Genomic DNA, 22,021 nt, shown 5'->3' with positions numbered 1-22,021 from the left:
AAGGATTAACAATTCAGAAATTTTGTCAGGGTCCTTATTAAGATGTAAGGGAAATGTTAGTGTTAGGCCTGTATGTTGCTGATAAAAACACAGCTAGCCAGGTCAAGTCTTTGGAGTCTATATTAAGAAAATAAATAATAATAAATCTTTTTACTCACTTACGTGATAAAGACAAAACAAGGTTTATTTTTCTGGCAAATTTTAAGTTATTTCCTGTAGAAAATCTTTACAACATCATCTGCCACCTAGTCAGAAGCTCCTCTAAAACTAGCTGTATTACTAGAATTGCTCCCACATCTGTATGTAGGGACAGCTGTTAATCAGGTTCCTAGAATTTGACTGAATGATTGACATTTGATTGTTGCTGTTCTGACGCATCATATCATCATATTCAGGACTGAGTTATTCCCCACCAAAAAAAAATAAATGTATCCAATACCCAAGCAAGACCTCTTGTCTCCAAAATTAACACGTCCCATAAGCGCGTGTTTACCTAACCAGCCATAATTTTGATTTCCAGACTTTGATGGGCTTGCCTCATGCATTCTAAGTTTATACCCCCGTTTTCAAATAAGTTTTCTATTTTTACAAAAAGTCCAAGACCCATTCAGAGCAGAAGAGATGTTAAATCCATAAACACCAGAACTGGAGCCTACAGGAGAGAGAATTGCCACTACAAACATACTGAATCAATTATAACCTTTGAAAAATAAAATTATACCCTAGCACAGAAAGCATCTTGCATTATTTCTACAATACTACTTCAATTCCCAGTCCATTCCAGAAAAACAAATCAAACTGATATTCTTCTTCAGCCACAAAACTGCAAACATTCTGATGTCATTCACCTACACTTGCAAGCTTACCAAACACAGGCAATTTCTTTAATACAGAAGAACACACACAGCATTTGCTTCACGTATCTATGGATCAGGGATACAACATTTGGTAACACAAGGGACAAGGAAAAGCAGTCCAAGGTCCAGCTACAAGGCAGAAAACCAATACACAGTATAGCCAAATAACACACCCATTCTTAGTTATGTTCCCTAGGAGTGACCTAACTCGTAAGAAGCGTTTACAAGTAGGGGGATGAGAGTAGAAGTCAGATGAAGTTTCACTGTAATTTAAATCTATTTTACGGAGAACAGAGTTTAAGACAAGCTAATAAAACAACTAGGTTTTGTTTAGAGAGACACAGTATTAGCTTCTAGCTATAAAATAGACACAATTCTTTAACTGAAATAGATAATCATAAACTGCCCCCCTCCAGAGTAAATGAGAAAAGATGAGTAGGAAGCAAGCTTACTATCATAGAATCTTCATGGTTGGAAAGGACCTTTGAGATCATCGAATCCAACCATACACACACAAAAAAACCCAAACCCCTACAATCTCTGCCACTAGAGCATGCCCTGAAGTGCCACATCTAGACATTTCTTAAATACCTCTAGGGATGGTGACTCAACCAACTCCCTGGGCAGGCTGTTCCAGTGCCTGAACACTCTTTTCAGTAAAGTAATTCTTCCTAATATCTAATCTAAACCTCCCCTGCCCCAACTTCAGACCATTTCCTCTGGTCCTGTCATTATTCACCTGGGAGAAGAGGCCAATACCCCCCTCTCTACAACCTCCTTTCAGGTAGTTGTAGAGGGCAATAAGGTCTCCCCTCAGCCTCCTCTTCTCCAAACTAAACATGCCCAGCTCCCTCAGCCTCTCCTCATATGACTTGGCCTCCAGACCCCTCACCAGCCTGGTGGCTCTCCTCTGGACACGCTCCAGCACTTCAATGTCCCTCTTGTACAGAGGGGCCCAGAACTGAACACAGCACTCGAGGTGAGGTCTCACCAGTGCCGAATACAGAGGCATGATCACTTCCCTACTCCTGCTGGCCATGCTATTCCTGATACAAGCCAGAATGCTGTTGGCCTTCTTGGCCACCTGGGCACACTGCTGGCTCATGTTAAGCTGGCCGTCCACCAGCGCGCACACGTCATTTTCTGCTGGGCAGCTGTGGAATAATTACTAAATTGGCCAAGAATACAAAAATACAGCATTGTTCACACTTTAGGGAAAGTCATAAAATCAAGAGGCTTTTGAGGTAGAATACAGCCACAGCTGGCACATGAAGAATGCAACATCTGCGATTCCCTGTACAAGGCTGTTTGCGAAACTACACGAGGGATGGAATGGAACGCGATTGTTCTGTGGCCTTCCCTTGTGACGAATAGCAGATATGGGGACGAGATGGTACTATGGAACAGATAAGCGGCCTACACGCTACCCGAGCCAACATTTTGTCAAATGTTGATGAAATGCTGTCCTTTGTGCGAACTTTGCTCCCTACAATGTACCAAAACACACCTCCATCCTGGAGGCTATCTGCCCCTGAGGTGTGAACACTCCTCCTTGAATATATTAATCATAAAAAAAGTACATATGACTAAAGTCACTCAAACTCCACTTTGAAGATAAAAAAATAGTATAAAAATAGCCCGAGAGAGGGGATGTCAGGGAAGACACCATCGCGAAGAATTCCATCGCTGATTTCTGGGATCAGTCGACAGGCTGAGCCTTTCTTCCCCCTCATGGGGATGCCTTTGGGTAAGACTTCGATTACACCGAGTGCTTTCTCGGGGACTTAGAAATTTCTCTAGAGAATCTCTACCCTACATATCTAGCCAGGCTGTATCGTTTATAATTTTGTCACGCGTTTGTATACTTAACAATATCTTTATTTGCACGTGCTTTGCAGACAGTGTATTTATCACCAGCAATCCTAAAGAACCTGTATATCTGTTGTTTAAATAAACTGCACTGTTTCAGTAGCTAGTCGTTTCGCTTTCTCACTGAACGCAACCAAAAACTTGAGAGAGGCCATGCTAGTTCATGAGCACGACTAGACTGAAGGTGCAGTCCACTATTAGTGTATCCAAATCATAATAGTTTAATACATATTAAATGCGATTGGACTGATAGTGCTGAATTGGGCATCACTCAGAATTTAAACCTAGCCACACCTAGCCTCCCACCTCGGTGAGGAGTGTTAGAATGCAAGGGGGTTTATCTTCTGCCAAAACCGCTTGGCCCCTTTTCACGCAACAGCGGCTTTCCAGCCACTCTTCCCCAAGCTTGTATCGTTGCTTGGGGTTGTTGTGACCAAAATGCAGGACCCAGCACTTGGCCTTATTAAACCTCATACAGTTGGCCTTGGCCCATCGATCCAGCCTGTCCAGGTCCCTCTGTAGAGCCTTCCTACCCTCAAGCAGATCAACACTCCCACCTAGTTTGGTGTCATCTGCAAACTTACTGAGGGTGCACTCAATCCCATCATCCAGATCATTGATAAAGATATTAAACAAAACTGGCCCCAAAACTGAGCCCTGAGGGACACCACTGGTGACCGGCTGCCAAGAGGATTTCACCCCATTAATCACAACTCTCTGGGCATGGCCATCCAGCCAGTTTTTAACCCAGTGAAGAGTACATTTGTCTATGCCATGATTCGCCAGCTTCTCCAGGAGAATGCTGTGGGAGACGGTGTCAAAGGCCTTACCAAAGTCCAGACAGACAATGTCCACAGCCTTCCCCACGTCCAGAAGGCGGGTCACATGGTCACAGAAAGAGATCAGGCTGATTAAGCAGGACCTCCCTTTCCTAAACCCATGCTGGCTGGCCCTGATCCCTTGGCTGCCCTGCACTTGCTGTGAGAGCTCACTCAAGATGATCCTCTCCATGATCTTTCCTGGTATCGAGGTCAGGCTGACGGGCCTGTAGTTCCCCAGATCCTCCCTCCGACCCTTCTTGTAGATGGGCATCACATTAGCCATCCTCCAGTCACCTGGTACCTCCCCTGTTGACCAAGATTGTTGATAAATGATGGAGAGAGGCTTGGTGAGCTCTCCCGCCAGCTCCCTGAGTACTCTTGGGTGAATCCCATCCAGCCCCATAGACTTATGTGCATCTAGGTGCAGAAGCAGATCATTGACTACTTCCTCCTGGATTATAGGTGGGTTGTTCTGCTCTCCATCCTTATCTTCCAGCTCAGGAGGCTGAGCACCCTGGGGATAGCTGGTGTGACTATTGAAGACGGAGGCAAAGAAGGCATTAAATATCTCAGCTTTCTTCTTGTCCTTGGTTGCAACTTTCCCCCCCCACATCCAGCAAGGGATGGAGATTCTCCCTGGCTCTCTTTTTGTTGATGTATTTATAGAAACCTTTTTTGTTGTCCTTAATGTTGGTGGCCAAGTTGAGCTCCCGCTGGGCTTTTGCCTTCCTAATTTTCTCTTTGTATAACCTAACAAGATCTCTGTACTCCTCCTGAGTTGCCTGTCCCTTCTTCCAAAGGTGGTAAACCCTCCTTTTATTCCTAAGTCCCATCAGAAGTTCCTTATTCATCCAGACTGGCTGTTTTCCCCACCCTTTAGACTTGCGACACTTGGGGACAGCCTGCTCCTGGGCCTTTAAGATTTCCTTCTTGAAGAGTGTCCAGCCTTCCTGGACCCCTTTGCCCTTCAGGACTATCTTCCAAGGGACTCTCTCAACCAGTGTTCTGAACAAGCCAAAGTCCGCCCTCCGTAAGTCCAAGGTGGAGGTTTTGCTAACCCCCCTCCTTACATCACTACGAATTGAAAACGTGACCATTTCATGATCACTAAACCCAAGACGACCTTCGACCACCACATCTCCCACTAGTCCTTCACCGTTTGTGAACAGTAGGTCTAGCAAGGCACTTCCCCTGGTAGGCTCACCTACCAGTTGTGTCAGGAAGTTATCTTCCATGCACTCGAGGAACCTCCTACCCTGCCTGCTCTCTGCTGTGTTGTATTTCCAGCAGATACCCGGCAGGTTGAAGTCCTCAACCAGAACAAGGGCTGGCGATTGCAAGACTTCAGCCAGCTGCTTACAGAATACTTCATCTGTCTCCTCATCCTGGTTGGGTGGTCTATAGCATACTCCCAGCACAAAATCTCCCTTATTTGCCTTCCCCTTTCATCCTTACCCATAAACACTCGACTTTATCATCACTGGAATCTAGCTCTATACAATCAAAACATCCCCTAATGTACAGAGCGACACCCCTGCCTCTCCTTCCTTGCCTATCCCTTCTGAAGAGCTCATAGCCATTCATCGCAGCATTCCAGTCATGACAGTCATCCCACCACGTTTCCGTGATGGCAACTACATCATAGCTGTCCTGCTGCGCAATGGCTTCCAGCTCATCCCGTTTGTTGCCCACGCTGTGTGCATTTGTGTAGATGCACCTGAGCTGTGCTACTGATTTCACCCCCATCCTTGGCCCTTTATCCCTAGGCTCATTACTTGTGGGCCTGGTTTTATCCCCTTCCCCCTTCGATTCTAGCTTAAAGCCCTGTCCATGAGCCTTGCTAACTTTTCGCCTAGTACCCTTTTCCCGTTTTGGGATAGGGTTTTCCCATTCTTAGCAAGCAGGCCCGCTGTCCTGCAGATCAAACTATGATCACAGAACCCAAAGCCCTGCTCGTAGCACCAGTTTTGGAGCCAGGTGTTGATCTGTCCAGTTTTCTCATTTACCCATTTGTCAGTCCCCAAAACTGGAAGGGCAGAGGAGAACACAATTTGTGCTCCTGAAGCCTTGACAAGCCGTCCCAAGGCCCTGAAATCTTTCTTCATTGCCCTCAGATTTCTACTCTCCAGCTCATCACTGCCTGCCTGTAAGATCAAAAGAGGGTAATAACCTGAGGGCCGCATCAGGCCAGGAAGCTTCCTGGTTATAGTCCTAACACAGGCCCCAGGGAGGCAGCAGACCTCCCTGTGGGAAGGGTCTGGCCTGCATATGGGACCCCCAGTTCCCCTCAGAATGGAACACCCTGTGACTATTGCCCTCCTCCTGCTCTTCACAGAAGCAGTCTTAATGCATGGAGCTGGCTGCTCTGACAACTCCCTGGATGGGGCTTCCATTCAAACCAAGTCTTTCCCTGAACAACCTGCTTTATATTTGTAATATGCTTACTTATAAAGGCTGCTTACAAGTTTCAAACAATTTTAATCTTAAAGCTTTTTCTGTCTGTCACAGCTGTAATAAACTGAACTACATAATTCATCTTGCACAATTATTTGAAGAAACCCAGGAGTTTACCGTGAGGTCTTCTGATGGCAACACTTTAACTTTCATGTGAAGTATTAACTACATTTTCCTAAGCCTCTGCCAAATAAAGATTCAACAAGTATTTGAGAATCCAATGCCTGCACACTGTAACTTTCCTGGAATAAGAATTCCCTTTCCTAAGACATGCTGAGAAAGTTTCATTTTCAGACAAAAATACACAACTTCTACACAAAAAAGAGAGGTCTGAAAGATCTGATTTTGAAGTAACAAAGGATTAAAACTAGCCTCCTGAACTCCAACATTCCTTCTAAGGCTAGTTCTGTATTAGTAAATTAAATATGCCTTGGACCGTTTTCTGGCCCTGTGGTGAATGGGTATGGAATGACTCACATGCATACTTCTAAAATCTGAGTCTCCATGTCAGGGTGGCCACATCCAAACTGACTACTGGGAACAGCTCCTGGCTCATGCCAACTCTTGAACAGCATCCAGGAGTCCTTTCAAAGAGCGTTGCTTGGCCTGGGCCAAAACTATGCCACAGATCAACAATTTGACAGAGTAGACAATCAAGATCCAGTGCCCAGAAATGCTTCCTGACGTTAACAGACCAGTATGGATGTAGCCTCGGGGAGCTCTCTCCTCATAGCTCTCCACGCCCCACCTACAAGGGCGGGCTGCAGAATTGAGTGGCAGGACCAGACCCTTGGCGGTAGGGAACCCTGTGTAACCGGGCTGCCCTGAACTCCATAAACATTTCAGCCATTTTTGATAACAGAAAACTAGAATGAGATCTCATTGAAAAAAAATCATCATATTCCTCTGGAAGGGAAAAATCTTTAAAAATAAATCTGCTTTTCCCCAATGAAAACTTGCTTTATTGGAAAATTCTCAGCCAGGTGTGCAATAAGCAATATACTATTTAAGGGATACTACCTACTACTGTCATGCTTTTTAAAAAAACCACAAAATTCTGTCCTGTTCATCCTGTCTTCCTGCAACAGAGCTTCTTCATTTCTATTTACTAAGACACAAATATTTTTAAATAAAAGACAGAAATCTACTTTAGCTAAGATTGTTAAGAAGATTAAAAACATTCCTGATTTGTGTTAATCATCCCACCTCTTACTGGATTTTCTTACGCTTTATAAACTGCCATAGACAATTAGAAATTAGTTGTATGCACGATTCAGAAGAATTCTTCCTTTTCTTCCACAAACTGGCACTTGGGTTTGTACCCGGAACGGGAATAAACACCAGTGATTCCTCTAGCTTACAATACTACGATTTCTTCCCCCACCATAGTCCATATAAAGACCAACATTTTTTGGAACCGTAAACATGCACTGATCCTTACATATCAATTCCTAAATTTCATGGGTTAGTTGCACTTTGGCTAAAAGAAAGGTTTCCTTTACTTTTAATTTGTCCCTCTTGCTGTATTTGTTCTATTATGAGAAAGGCTAAAAGCTGTGTATTCTTTCACACTTTCTTTGTGTACAGTTCTACCACCATTTTACGCTCTCTTTTAAACCAACAGTTAGTTCCACTCTATCATAGTGAGAGCACCACAAAGAACTGGAGTAAAGCAGCAGCCATGATTCAGGATGGAAGATGAGTGCATTTAACACCACAGCATTAAAAAAAAGCTTCTTCTGAAAACTTTGCCTCCTCTTCAAACCATCACATACTTTTTCTAGTGTGGTTATTAATTAAAAAAAAGAAAAACACACTGAACCCTTGCAAATACTCGTTCAAATCTTCTCTCTGATATCGCTTTATGCAATTGTTAGGATAGTTTTTCTGCTACAGGGCTTCCCAATTTTCTGATGCTGTTAAACTTTTCAAGTTCTTTCCCAGTATGACCCAGAAGAACTATTTCCTTTGCAATTTTTTTGGACCTCTATATTACCACGTTGTTTCGCATCAGGGAAAAATATAAAACTCCCATTACAGACACTAAGGCACTTTGCCTACCTGTTGGTTTGTGACTATACTAATCACCGAATTTAAGTGAAAAGTAGAATCAGTCACAGGATAGAAAAGTACCAGCCATGGCTTATTGACTTCTGTTTTGCAGTAAATATTAACAAGTAAAAGATTGACAATTTTTCCTTACCAAAACACACTTACCCCTGTAAAGCTTTATGAATTCGTTCGCATTTAGCCCGGAGAGTCTGAAAAATGTCTACATACACACACAAAAAAAAACAAGACAAAAAAGAAAAAGGAAAAGGCTTAGATATCCCGTTCCTACTTTACGTTTCTATAAGGCTAAGGTTTAAAAAAAAAAGCATCTGTAAGGAAAACTAAGATATACATATGTATTAAAGTACTAAGTCTCTTCACTACTCTTCATAATGTTCCTGATTCCCATTTCTGCCAGGAATGACAGGCTTTTAAGATCTGACAAATGCATTACTTCCCTTTATCTCATTACTCCAGCTGCATTGGTTCACGATCATATGAAAAGGATGACACAAACACTTGGTAATGGCATTGAAATAGCAGGTCCAACTTATTTATATGTATAAGATATCTATGGCAAGGCATACTCTGCTCCTTGATCCTTTCACCAACTCACTGCAGATTCTTAAATGGTAAACTTTGACTCCTGGATCTGCAAATCTTGGTTCTTTTCCTTGGTAAATGCTAACCCTCCACTACAGCTAACAGTCCCATAATTTACTCTTAATTTTTTCTTGCTTTTGTTTAACTTCTGAGGACTAGGCATGGGCTACGCATTAGTTTTTATTTAATTTGTGACAAACTAAGTACTACATCTCTCCAAAGATGTCCTCGAATCTGTTTGTGCTAACGAAGGTTAAAAAAAAAATACAAGATTTGGGCAATTTTGTCCTCCTCATATGCCTCTCACCCTTTCCACCTCAGCGCAAAAAAAAAAAAAAAAAAAATCTTTCTTAGGTTATAGCAACAAGTTTGCTGACTCATACAGCAGTCCTCCTGCCTGCCAACTTTATCTAAATGTTCTGTACTTGGTCCTGCCAAAATTGCAGTTGTTTGCACGATAATCATTCCTGAGATTCTTGCCTGGATTCTTACTTGGAGAAGAAAAAACATAATTATGTAGTGCAAGTGGAAAGGACAGGGCTGAGCAAATACACTCCTATTTGTTTCTTTTTAGCCTTCCCTTCCTCCATTTGTCTTGAAGGAATTTGTTTCCAAGGAAGAAACATATCAGTAGTCTATAAAGCAGAATAATAATTTCTTATTTGATTAGTGATAGCCATTTCTCTCCCTCCCAGCCTAACCTAACTCACTTATTTGCAGCTGGAAGAAGGAAAGGGGAGGAAACATTGAAGAAGAAGAAAAGCGGGATTGGAAGCTATATGAATAAAAAAACCCATACATGCAAAATTAATTATCTGAACAAAAGAGAGGACTTAAAGTAAAACGGTGAGGAATCAAAGTAGGGAGAGGTATGAGTTATTAGTTTTGGGTGAAAAAAGACTGAAGAATAAGATTTTCCTGAATTAAGTACCTGGATTATCTTCCATAATATTTAGAGCCTCAATAGCAGCAGCAGCTAACAAAGGAGGTAGGGATGCAGAAAAGCAGTAGCCTTGACCAGACAATCGCTGTGTGAGAAAAAGAAAAAAAAAGGAAAAAAATCCACTTTTTTCTTTGTAGCAGTATAGACAATGTTTTAAAAGTTAATTCACATACAGTCAAACAACCTCTTCTCCACATCTACAGGTTCACGGAAGGATTTAAAAGTAGGTCTCCTATTCATCTACATATTTCACACAACCAGACAGTTTCTGTATGGAATCAAATGTTGCATAATAATTTATATCATAACACTCCTTGCAAATTGATATTAGTAACTAACTCTGTATTTCTAAGTAATTAATCTTGCCACACCACATAAAAGTGAGACCTGGCTTACCTGATGGTCAATAATAAAAGATCTTCCACAGCAAAATCCTCCAATGGAAGCCAGTGAATTTTCCATGTTTGCACTAATAAGATCTATATCATCAATCTGCCAGTTAAATTAACAAGTTACTAAAACATGCTTTTGATTACGTCACAACAATTTATAAGACAAATCTATTAAAGACATATCATTTTATATTATCATGAATACTAGAGAAGATCCAACAAACTACCACATATTAAAATGAAGCTACAATTGAAACAGCAATTTTAAGCAATACAAAAAAGGACTTTAGAAACTGAGATTTATACATCCGTAGATAGTTTACTTAGGGTCACTCTTTTCCAGGCATTGCAATGTGAAGAACAAAGAAAAAATGTATTATATACATACTGGTGACAATTCCTCAAAGCACTCAGTCTGACAGTGTCCTTTAAGAATGTAAGTAGTCCCACTGCAGTCAGCAGGAGTTAGAATGTGATTAAAATTGAGCATAAGTCTAGTTAAATCAGAGTTTGAACCTTAGAGACACAACTGTCTTATTTAACTTACTAGTTGCAAACATTTTTTTTGCCAGGGTCTGTAATGCACAATGACGACCACTGCAAATTCCCATCCTGAGCTGACAAGACTGAAAGATTATGTTTCTAAGGGAATTTAACATAGAAGCCAATTAATCAGATAGTACTTGGCAAGCATCACAGCAGCACTGTTTATTTCCTTATCTAAAGCTGCTTAACATTCATTTTCTCTTTTCCACATTTGGTATTAAGACACTTAAAGTGAAAGCAGTAGGAGATAGCGGAAGACCGAATGAATTCTCAGAATTTGATATTTCACTTCCAAGCTGAAGTCAGACACTGTCAGAATGCAGTGAGAGATACTCCATACTAAGACAGCGGAAACCAAAAAGCACTTCTTCCTTCCCCAGCTCAGGTGGCTGTTGTAGTAAACAACTGCAAGGACATTGCTTTGTATTTCCAAAGTACTCCTCAGCTGAATAAGCACCACAAAAGGTTGACTCTTGGAAAAATAGTTTGTCTTAATCTGGCAGTAAAGTAGTAAGACAACATCTTTGAAAGGATCATCAAAAGCTTTACCTGTTTTTTCCCCACTGGAGTAAAAGGCAATAGAGCGAACTAGGCTGGCTATATACACTGAGAAGATTTCTCTGACTTACCCCTAGCCCCCAGATATTTCTGTGTAAGCATGACACTTTTAAGTGTATCTGGCTGGAAAATACTGCAATCATCATCTCACTGAGTGTCGAAAAAAAAATAAAATTATGCATTGCAAAAGTTCTTTTGTTATCTTAATAACTAAAAATAAGTAATATTATTGCTATCGTACACTAAATATTGTTAATGCTACAGGTATAAGAAATCAACTGCACAATTTGCTTCTGTACAAGTCTCTTGTTCACAGTAGCACTCACATTTATTCCACTTACATTTATTCCAAAGTGTTCAGTAATTCCTCTTCCATGTTCTCCAAGGACTCCAAAGGAAAGACTCTCCTCCAAAAATATTCTAACTTTGTATTTATATTTCAATTTTATCTAAAAGAAAGCAAGTGAAATAAAATAAAAAGCCTAGGCCATCAGAACATGGAAACAAAATGGGCGAGGGAGATAAAGTAAAGACAGACAAGTGCAGTATCCTGAATACTGCAAAAACGTCAGCTCTGGAGTTGTGCTATGTCATTAAGACATTTTAAAAGCCTTCTAAATTCTTCCACCAGGTAAGACTAGGGTAATTTTCATCAATATTCATGTACCAAAAAAAAAGTTGTTTGTTTTTTTAAATTGGCTATCAGATACTTTCAGGATGATGCCTTTTCTCAGCATTTCTTCAATTGCCTACAAGAATATAGCCTGCACATAAAGCCAATTTATGCTGAATAGCAAATGTTTTCCTTGAAGTCACTGTTTGTGACAGCTGTGTGTGGGTTTCTTTGAAACATCATTGTTATTTTTTTTACATATAACTTAATTTAATGATTTAGTATCGTACAGCATAGCTGAAAGTTCAGTATGTTTTACAGGTTAAAAACTTAGACAATAACCAGATATTCATCTGCAAGCCTCATTGCATATAGTTTCAGTATCCTAATCCTGATCATAGGTTTCAAAACAATGTAAGACTTGGGATCACCATTTCATGAATGGTTGAGAAAGCAAGCAGATAAAAAAACTGCATGCAGAGCTTTTCATCAGCCACATGTTTTCAGATGCAGAGTTTAAAAGACAAACTGCAACCACTTACCAATTCTGGAAGAGGGCAAACGTCTCCCGTGTTCATATACAATCCTTCCACAACAATAAACCTTCGAGTTACACGGGCCTTGCGAGGATTCTTCAGAGAAATATATGGTTTCAGTTCATATCAATTGCTACTAACAAGCGAAGTTCTGAATATTTTTTACAGGGAGGACAGTAATGGCGAGGGAAGGAAGATAGTGTCTCTTTTTCAAGTGAGCTTTTAGTTTAAACTTAGTATTTATCATTTGTAACAAAAGTTGAAATGCCTTATTGAAGTAGTTTTTCTTTATTTTGTAATACTTTTACAGCTTTTAACTCTAACACAAGATTTAAGATGCCTTGTTTTCAAACAGATCATAACAAATTCATTTGAATTTTATGAATAAAATGCAAGCAATACAACTACAGAACAAATACGACAAATCTTGGTCTCTACTATATTCATCATTAATCTGAGCAATTAGAAGGGTTTTCAACAAGTGGTTTGTGCACCAGCATTCTCAGTGCAGCACAAACCTCCCACAAGTAGCATCTTCATAAAACACAATCCAAAAGAATTCATAACATTCAAGTTACAATCTCCCTGTCTGAGCTCTGGACAATAGAGGCCATAAATATCCCACACTGGTTTCTGTTTAACATTCAATGGTATGATTTGAGTTTAGTTGTCTTAAAATACCATTTGCCTGGTATTTACTATAAACCTGGTTGATATCTTCTGATCAAGGACATTAAATCATGCTTCTTACCATTTCCAGTCTTGTGAAAAGACTCAGAGAACATCTATTTCACTTTTCTGAGTGCTAGGCACCAAAACTAGCCACGGTCTACTAAACAAGTTGGACCACACCACCTCTAGCGGTAAGATCTACCTGTTCCTAGTCAGTATGTCTTAGTTATACACACTTGGTCCGTATTAAGCTCTTGGCCACCAACTTTATGTTCACATTCAGCTAATTACATTAAGAAACTTTAACCATGTAGCTAAATTAAAGCACTGTGCCCTAACAAACCAAATGTGTTACACAAATTGCATCACCAGTCTGTCAACCACATCTAAAAACTCGTGTAAAGATTATCTGACAAAAAGTATTTTCCATGAAGATATGTTAACTATTAAGTTGTCTATAAATTTGCTAATCATCAGATCCATTACTGATTTAAATTGCTGTTAGGCTGATTGGCTTATAATTATGCATTTTATCTACTTTACTTTTTCTAGTGTTAGCACAAAACCAGCTTTCTTCTAATTGTAACTTTCCAGCATTCTGTGAACGAGGCACATAATGGTCACAGCTCTTCAGCTACTTCTTTTAAAAATCATTTAACCACGTTATCTGTACTTGCTGATCCTGATTTCAGTAGGTGCTTTTTGTGGTACTGTCAGAATGAGAAGCAAGCCATCAAACTGACCCAAATTATTCAAGAGAGAGAACACCTTAAGAGCAGAGTGCAAGACGGGGGAAGAGTCTAAGAAAAAAAAAATCATGCTGATTCTATAAATTAAAGACCTCGGACTAAATGCTTTTGTGTTGATTTTACAGTATGGTATTCAAACTGATAATTAACTTTCCTGATTTATCAGGTTAATGCAACTATACGTATTTCAAAAAGAACAAAAAAAGCTCTGTAATAGTATTTAAAAAAAATAAAATAACCTCACACTTCAGTCATCTGCCCATAAAGATATTCCCCCACTACCAACGCCTGTGAGTTTGCTTCCAGTGGTTACACAGATAAATGCAAATAAGTAAATAAATAATGAAAAAATCAGTTGTATAGAGATTTATGAAAACCAAATAACTGACTATAAGCATTGCATCCATTCAATTAAACAACCCAGTAAAAAAAAGTGGGGGAGGTGGCACAAAAGAGTACAAATATTTCTTCAAAGAAATGGTACCTTTTGATCTTCAGTCTCTTGTTCTTTCAACAGTCGTTCAAGGTCAGCCATATCATTATGCTTAAATAACTTGATGTTACTACGAGATGCTTGTAATCCCTTCTGAATAGCAAAGCAAGCAGCTTCATCTCTGTAAATACAGCAAGCCCTTCCAAGTTTGCATTCGGTTTAACAACTATTCAAAGAAAGCTGGCTATTAGGACTGTTCTGCTTTTGAGCAGATATCTGTACCCAGGTGTAGTTAAAACCAGATTTATTAAAGCATCACATATTTTATTTACATTTTGAAAACTCATTTCCAAAGCCTCTCAACTTTCCTATGTGCTATAGCCACTCAAAGCAAGCTTCCAGTTTCCTTCTTGAAGTGTACACTGGTCCTTTTGTTTGTATTTGACAGCAGTTTGAGCACAACATTCCACGGACTGGATACAATACCACGGTAATCATTCCAGAAACCTCTCACTCCATTTGCTCTGGGTCTTAGAAAAAAGGGGTGAAGGTGTGCCTGTAACATTTACAGTGGTCCTCCAAGTATTCAAAACCTGCTTTTTAATATCCCTTGGGAACTACCATCTCAGTGTTCAAAGAACTATCTGCCATTTGTAAGTGCTGGAAAAGCAAATCTCTGAGCCTGATGGGGTACGCAATTTCACAGCTGCTTTAAGTCAAGTAATCTTTTAAAAGTGGCAACTAAATCAAACCTTCTGCACATGCTAAATGCAGTAATTTCAACCAAGTTGCTTTTAAATATTGTGAGATCTTTTGTCAGTGAGAAGCTGTAACAGTACAAGATAGCTGAATCCAGGATACACTAGCATCTTGAACAGCGTGCACAATCCTAGTCTCAAAAAAGCTGATCCAGAAAATGTTCAAAGATAACCAAAAAACGTGATCAAAAGTTGTGAAAGAACTTTGGTAGAAGTCGTCAAATAGGCTGCAAGCCTACACTTGGGAAAGAAAGCACTGAAGAAAGATTTTGGCAGATAAATACAAACAGCATCAGCGTGCTGTGGCCTAATACCAGCAGGCAGCTAAACCCCACATAGCCACTCACTCACACCCCCCATGCAGAAGATGTATCAGTTCACTGACTAAAAATCAAATGCATCAATTGAAACTAGAAGCTGTTATATTCAAACCAATTATTTCCTCATATTTTTTCATAAAATGTTCAAGTTAAACTGTGAAATTACATGTCATATAAGCATTATGGATACTAAAGATTTACAAAAGTACTAAAAGAATAGGAAGGCTAAGAAAAATCCATCAGCTACTACTAAAAACAAACCGTCCTCTTTGGCTCAGAAAGCTTTGAGTATTGTTATATTTTTTTGTCCTGTTTTTTCTCTCTTCCCTCGACAAATTATAACTGGCTACTCTCCGTGTCCAGATACTGGGCTTGCTGAACCCTTAGTTTGAGCCTGAGTAGCTGTTCTTATGTTATTTTAACATGTACCAATATTTATCCAACTAATCTGTTGCAAATATACATGAGAGGAATAACTGTCCTGCAAGAAAGGTAAAAAGCCAGCAGTAAACAGGAGAAAAGCAGATATGACTGTACAGTTTCTTAAGAAAACTGGGTCTTAAACTTCCATTAGTTCTTGCATGCACAAGTTTGGTTGTGTTTTTTTCAGCTGAGTGCCCAAGACTGCTCTTCCATGATAAAAACAGTAACTGATTTGATTTGGAGTATTTGGCAAAGAAAAGATACTTGACATTTGTACAACAAGATACTTGCTCAAAACTAGCATTATTTTCTAAATGGTTAACTTAATAAGATTAACAATAATGAAAAAAAATAAAAAAAAATTGAAAAACTCTGCAATCTGTAATTTCCCAAGAAGAAAACAATACTTACACAAACACAATGTCCCCTCTTTTTGAATATGCAGGAATAGCACTGGCAATTGTTGCAAATCCATATGAGTATATAATAGCTTCCTCTGTCCTCATGAATTTTGCTAGTCGTTCTTCTAATTCTAAGTGCACATCTATTTACGAGAAAAACTGAAATATCTTAGATAGATGCATGCTAAAAGCAATGATAGTCTTTCTGATATGAAAACAAACTAATTGAAGCAAACAGATATTTATTTGCAGGAAAAGCATTCCTTACTTAAACTGACAAGTAACCCAATATTAATCAGAAGCTTTGACAGATCTGAAAATATTTATGTGGTAATGTGTTTCTCATGTTCTGTTGCAATGGCAAGTAAAATCTACTTGTGATTAAACCACAAGTAATGATGTAGTGTTCCTGGATTGTGATTAGGGAGCACAGTTTTTAAGTCAGACAACAAATTGCTATGTAATTTATAGCAATTAATGAGGTCCTGTTGGCAGGCTGTCAGTTCTTTCAAGCTGATGCTTCCACTGCAAATATCACAGCTATCATTGTAACAGAAAACTGCTCTTGTCAGGCTGCGATCACATACCATCTCTTAAACACACTTCAGCCAATTGAAAAGGTCACTATGTCCGTGCCAGTTTACCCACCCTTAAGATAAACTGGCACAATTACACACACAAGCATTTCCCAAACCATTTAGGTCAAAGTGACCCATGTTAGAAACAAAACGCCACTGAATCAAAAGATTAAGAAGTGTAATACTACATGGTGAGTGGACTGTTGCTGCGGAAAAGTGACTACAGCATTAAGTACTCTGCCTAAGCAAAATAACCTGTATCAGACAAACTGTTATTTTGCCTAACCCTCTTGCCACCACCTGCTTCTGCTAGCAAGTGTTAGTCGAAGAATTATGCCTTTTATCAACTGGAAACAAACAAGAATAAAGGGCAAATAGAGCTCCTTAGTGTGTGACTTGAGAGATCATCATTGGGCAAAAGCTACCTTTTTGCAATTACTGAAAGTTCATTAAAACAAAAATCAGATGAGGCAACATCAGTTAAAAATACAGATTTTTCAATAGCCTATGAGGCATGGTTATGTCAATGTTGGTATTTTTAGCCAGGTACAAACAGCAAGGGTGTAGGAAGAAACTGCTTGTAAAAATCTTACCTTCACCATACTAAAGAAACGCCTATCAGTAGCTTTCTCCAAAAAGAGCACATCCACTTGACTCATGTATTTACATAACAAAAGCAGAAGGTGTATCTTCAAACAACAGCCTCCCAATCACAGTCAAGAGCAATTCTATCCATAAGACTGCAAACTATAAATCTTCAACAATCCTTTCCTAATGTTTACCTGAGCATCAAAAAATTGAATGAAAAGTAATTCTTTCATTTGATCTTCCACCAGTTTTAAAATGAAACAAAAAGTTTAATCACGTATTATTTAAAAGTTTTCTTTTGCTACCTGGGTCACAACAATCCCATGCAGCATTAAAAGCATGGGGAAGAGTGGATGGAAAGTTGCCTGGCAGAAAAGGACCTGGGGCTGTTGATCGACTGGCAGCTGAATATGAGCCAGCAGTGTGCCCAGGTGGGCAAGGCGGACAAGAGCATCCTGGCCTATGTCAGCAATAGTGAGGCCATCAGGACGACGGAAGTGGTTGTCCCCCTGTACTCAGCACTGGTGAGGCTGCACCTTGAATACTGTGTTCAGTTTTGGGCCCCTCACCACAAAAAAGACATTGAGGTGCTGGAGTATGTCCAGAGAAGGGCAATGAAGCTGGTGAGGTGTCTTGAGAATAAGTCTTATGAGGAGTGGCTGAGGGAGCTGGGGTTGTTTAGCCTGGAGAAAAGGAGGCTGAGGGGAGACCTTATCACTCCCTACAACTACCTGAAAGGAGGTTGTAGAGAGGTGGGAGTCGGTCTCTTCTCCCAAGTAACAGGCAATAGGACATGAGGAAACGGCCTCAAGTTGCGCCAGGAGAGGTTTAGACTGGATATTAGGAAAAATTTTTACACTGAAAGGGTTATTAAACATTGGAACAGGCTGCCCAGGGAAATGGTTGAGACACCATACCTGAAGGTATTTAAAAGACGGGTAGACACAGTCCTTAGAGATAAGAGTTTAGTGATGGTTTTTGTCAGAGTTAGGTTGATGGTTGGACTAGATGATCTGAAAGGTCCCTTCCAACCTAGGCGATTCTATGATTCTATCACTTTGATCCAGCCATATTAGAGATACCAAACATTTGGAGAAACACAGAACAGCCTTTCTTCTCCAAAATCTTTGGAAGGAAGGAAGGATACTGATTGAAGTTATGTAATCTACTTTCTGATAGAAATTTTAAATAGTCCTTTTTCAGAAATTCTGTATCTTTTTCTTTATTGTTACATAGACTTCAGGACCAATGAAGCAACCACCAGTCAGGCTTCAAAATAGGTTGGATGAACTTTGATTCAATTATTGAATAGAAAGCCCAAGAATGATCTTTTTCTGGCAGCAAATACCGAAAGAAGAGGCCACATGGCACTTAAAACATGCAATATAAATAACATTCAGCCAAAAATATTCCTTCTTGAAGCCCTGCCAGTAAAGAATAACAAATTAGGGGATATATGGACTGAACGACTACTATGCACGCCTACCTATTGATACCTAATGGGGAAAAATGCTTTGTTTGAGGGTAAAAGATCACCTACATCCTTTAACTAAAAAACTGGATGACAAGACCATCACAGTTAAAAATGAAAACTTGCGTGCTTCTCACTGAGCTTTACTCACCAACAACCATCACTACACTGAGCAAGGGCGAGGCAAAAACAGTAGGTGAAAGAAATACTATCAGCAATAATGAGCTAAGAAATATAATCAGATTTGTGTTAAGGAAAAGAAAATTTGCAAGCCCAGTAAATTTTGCCAAGGGCAAGAAGACATAAGTTCAGAATGACATACAGCATACACAAATTTGATGCATCATTACATAACGGAATGAATGCTTTGTATAATTGTGAGGTTGAAAAGCTTAAAACGGTACTAAGTAAGGCTTCACTACTATTCCACTGTGATAAAAAACAGAATACTATCTGACTCTCCTATTCCTTATTGCAATGATTTGCTTTTGTCTGGTTACATCACTTGGATTAGCCTAGCTAAAGTGAAAGCTCCAAACTATCCTGACGGGATAGAGTGCACCCTCAGCAAGTTTGCCGATGACACAAAGCTGGAGGGGGGTGGCTGACACACTGGAAGGCTGTGCCACCATCCAGAGAGACCTGGACAGGCTGGAGAGTTGGACATAAACGAACCTTATGAAATCCAACAAGGGCAAGTGTAGGGTGCTGCACCTGGGGAGGAATAACCCCCTGCACCAGTACAGGTTGGGCGCTGACCTGCTGGAGAGCAGCTCTGTGGAAAGAGACCTGGGTGTCCTGGTGGACAACAGGATGACCATGAGCCAGCAATGTGCCCTTGTGGCTGAAAAGGCCAATGGCATCCTGGGGTGCATCCAGAAGAGTGTGGCAAGCAGATCAAGGGAGGTCATCCTCCCCCTCTACTCTGCCCTGGTGAGGCCGCACCTGGAGTACTGTGTCCAGCTCTGGGCTCCCCAGTCCAAGAAGGACAGGGAACTGCTGGAGAGGGTACAGCAGAGAGCTACAAAGATGATTAGGGGACTGGAACATCTCTCTTATGAAGACAGACTGAGGGATTTGGGTCTCTTCAGTCTGGAAAAGAGACGACTGAGGGGGGACCTTATCACCACTTATAAATACTTAAAGGGTGGGTGTCAGGAGGATGGGGCCAGGCCCTTTTCAGTGGTGCCCAGTGACAGGACAAGAGGTAATGGCCACAAACTTGAGCATAGGAAGTTCCACCTAAACATGAGGAGGAACTTCTTTACCTTGAGTGTGGCAGAGCACTGGAACAGGCTGCCCAGAGAGGTGGTGGAGTCTCCATCTCTGGAGACATTCAAAACTTGCCCAGACGCGATCCTGTGCAACCTGCTCTAAGTGAGCTCTGGCAGAGGGGTTGCACCAGATGATCTCCAAAGGTCCCTTCCAACCCTATGATTCTGTAACACTACCTAGAGTACACTTGCATAGAGGAGGATACAACTGGAACAGCTTTCTACATAATTACGAAATCTTAATAAAGCTATTAATTGTCAACAATGTCTACGAAAAGCCAGTTTTCTGCATAGCATGAGCTTGCATGCAAGTCAAAAGCAGGAGAACTGAGGCCAAATACCACATAATTTTTAATATATTTTTTCGGGTAGCCAGTCCTGATCTTCAGTGATTTCAGTAGCACTGAAATTGTGGCTGACAGGTAATCAACAATAGCCTTAAAAACACCCACCACCAAAGAAATAATCACCTATCCTTATGGAGAAGATAACCATAAAGATTCAGTCATGTGTGAATATGCTAGTATTTCAAGCTTATCATAGGATAAAGGCATGGATACAGTTTTCAGGGATACAGCACAAAGTAAAAATGTCTTAATAGGGACTCACTAAATCCCTTCAAACAGGCAGAGATACAAATAATAAGTCTACATTTAAAAAAAATATTTGGAAACATAGATATTATGCTATAAAGAGATCATATAAAGAATCACAGAATCATTTAGGTTGGAAAAGACCTTTAAAATCATTGAGTCCAACTGCTAACCTAGTGCTGCCAAGTCCACTACTACACCATGTCCTTAAGTGCCATATCTACATGTCTTTGAAATACTTCCAGGGATGGTGACTCTATCACTTCCCTGGGCAGCTTGTTCCAGAGCTTAATAACCCTTTTGGTGAAGAAATTTCTCCTAATATCCAACTTAAACCTCCCCTGGCACAACTTGAGGCTATTTTCTCTTCTCCCACCACCTGTTACGTGGGAGAAGAGATCCCCACCTCTCTACAGCCTCCTTTCAGGTAATTGTAGAGAGCAATAAGGTCTCCCCTCAGCCTCCTTTTCTCTAGGCTAAACAATCCCAGCTCCCTCAGCCGTTTCTCCTAAGACTTGTGCTCCAAACCTCTCACCAGCTTCGTTGCTCTTCTCTGGACACACTCCAGAATCTCAACGACTTTCTTGTAGTGATGGGCCCAAAACTGAACACAGTATTTGAGGTGCAGCCTCACCAGTGCCCAGTACAGGAGGACGATCATATTCCTAGTCCTGCTGGCCATATTATTTCTGATACAGGCCAGGATGCTGTTGGCCTTCTTGGCCACCTGGGCACACTAATGGTCCATATTCAAACGGCAGTCAACCGCCCCCCCCCCCCCAGGTCCTTTTCTGCCAGGCAGCTCTCTAGCCACTCTTCCCTAGGCCTGTAGCACTACATGGGGCTGGTGTGAGTCAAGTGCAGGACCTGGCACTTGGCCTTGTTGAACCTCACACCACTGGCCTCAGCCCATCAACCCCAGCTGTCCAGATCCCTCTGTAGAGCCATCCTACCCTCAAGCTCAACACTCCTGCCCAACTTGGTGTCATCTGCAGACTTCCTTCATCCAGGTCATTGACAAAGATATAAACAGAACCGGCCCCAATACTGAGCCCTGGACAACACCACTCGTGATCGGCCACCAACTGGATTTAACTCCATTCACCACCACTCTTTGGGCCCACCCCTCCAGCCAGTTTTCACCCGGTGAAGAGTACCCCCATCCAAGCCATGGGCAGCCAGTTTCTCCAGGAGAATGCTGTGGGAAATGCTGTCAAAAGGCTTTACTAAAGTCCAGGTAGACAACATCCACAGCCCTTCCCTCATCCATTAAATGGGTTACTTTCTCATAGAAGGAGATCAGGTTTGTCAAAAAGGACCTACCTGCCCTTCATGAACCCATGCTGACCAGCCCTGATTGCCTGGTTGTCCTTTATGTGCCACATAATGGCACTCAAGATGATCAGCTCCATAACTTTCCTCAGCACTGAGGTCAGACTGACAGGCCTAGAGTTCCCTAGATCTTCCTTCTGGCCCTTCTTGTAGATGGGTGTCACATTTACTAACCTCCAGTCAAC

The 22,021-nt window shown here is 40.8% G+C and overlaps 1 protein-coding gene across 1 annotated transcript in view; it reads right to left on the bottom strand.

Annotated features, from left to right (window-relative positions):
• The window catches only part of SPTLC1 (serine palmitoyltransferase long chain base subunit 1), a 41,514-nt gene that overhangs the window by 5,473 nt on the left and 14,020 nt on the right, over nt 1–22,021 (bottom strand). The window contains exons 6-12 of the mRNA XM_063321489.1: nt 16,011–16,143; nt 14,150–14,279; nt 12,251–12,340; nt 11,437–11,544; nt 9,996–10,091; nt 9,588–9,684; nt 8,219–8,273 (exon numbers count right to left, since the gene is read on the bottom strand). Coding sequence (XP_063177559.1) covers nt 8,219–8,273; nt 9,588–9,684; nt 9,996–10,091; nt 11,437–11,544; nt 12,251–12,340; nt 14,150–14,279; nt 16,011–16,143 — 709 coding nt within the window. The remainder of the gene's footprint in view (nt 1–8,218; nt 8,274–9,587; nt 9,685–9,995; nt 10,092–11,436; nt 11,545–12,250; nt 12,341–14,149; nt 14,280–16,010; nt 16,144–22,021) is intronic.

The sequence above is a fragment of the Chroicocephalus ridibundus genome, chromosome Z (assembly GCF_963924245.1).
Source record: "Chroicocephalus ridibundus chromosome Z, bChrRid1.1, whole genome shotgun sequence".
Lineage (NCBI taxonomy): Eukaryota > Metazoa > Chordata > Aves > Charadriiformes > Laridae > Chroicocephalus > Chroicocephalus ridibundus.
Note: the sequence above shows the minus strand (reverse complement) of the source record. Positions and strands in the feature narration are given on the sequence as shown.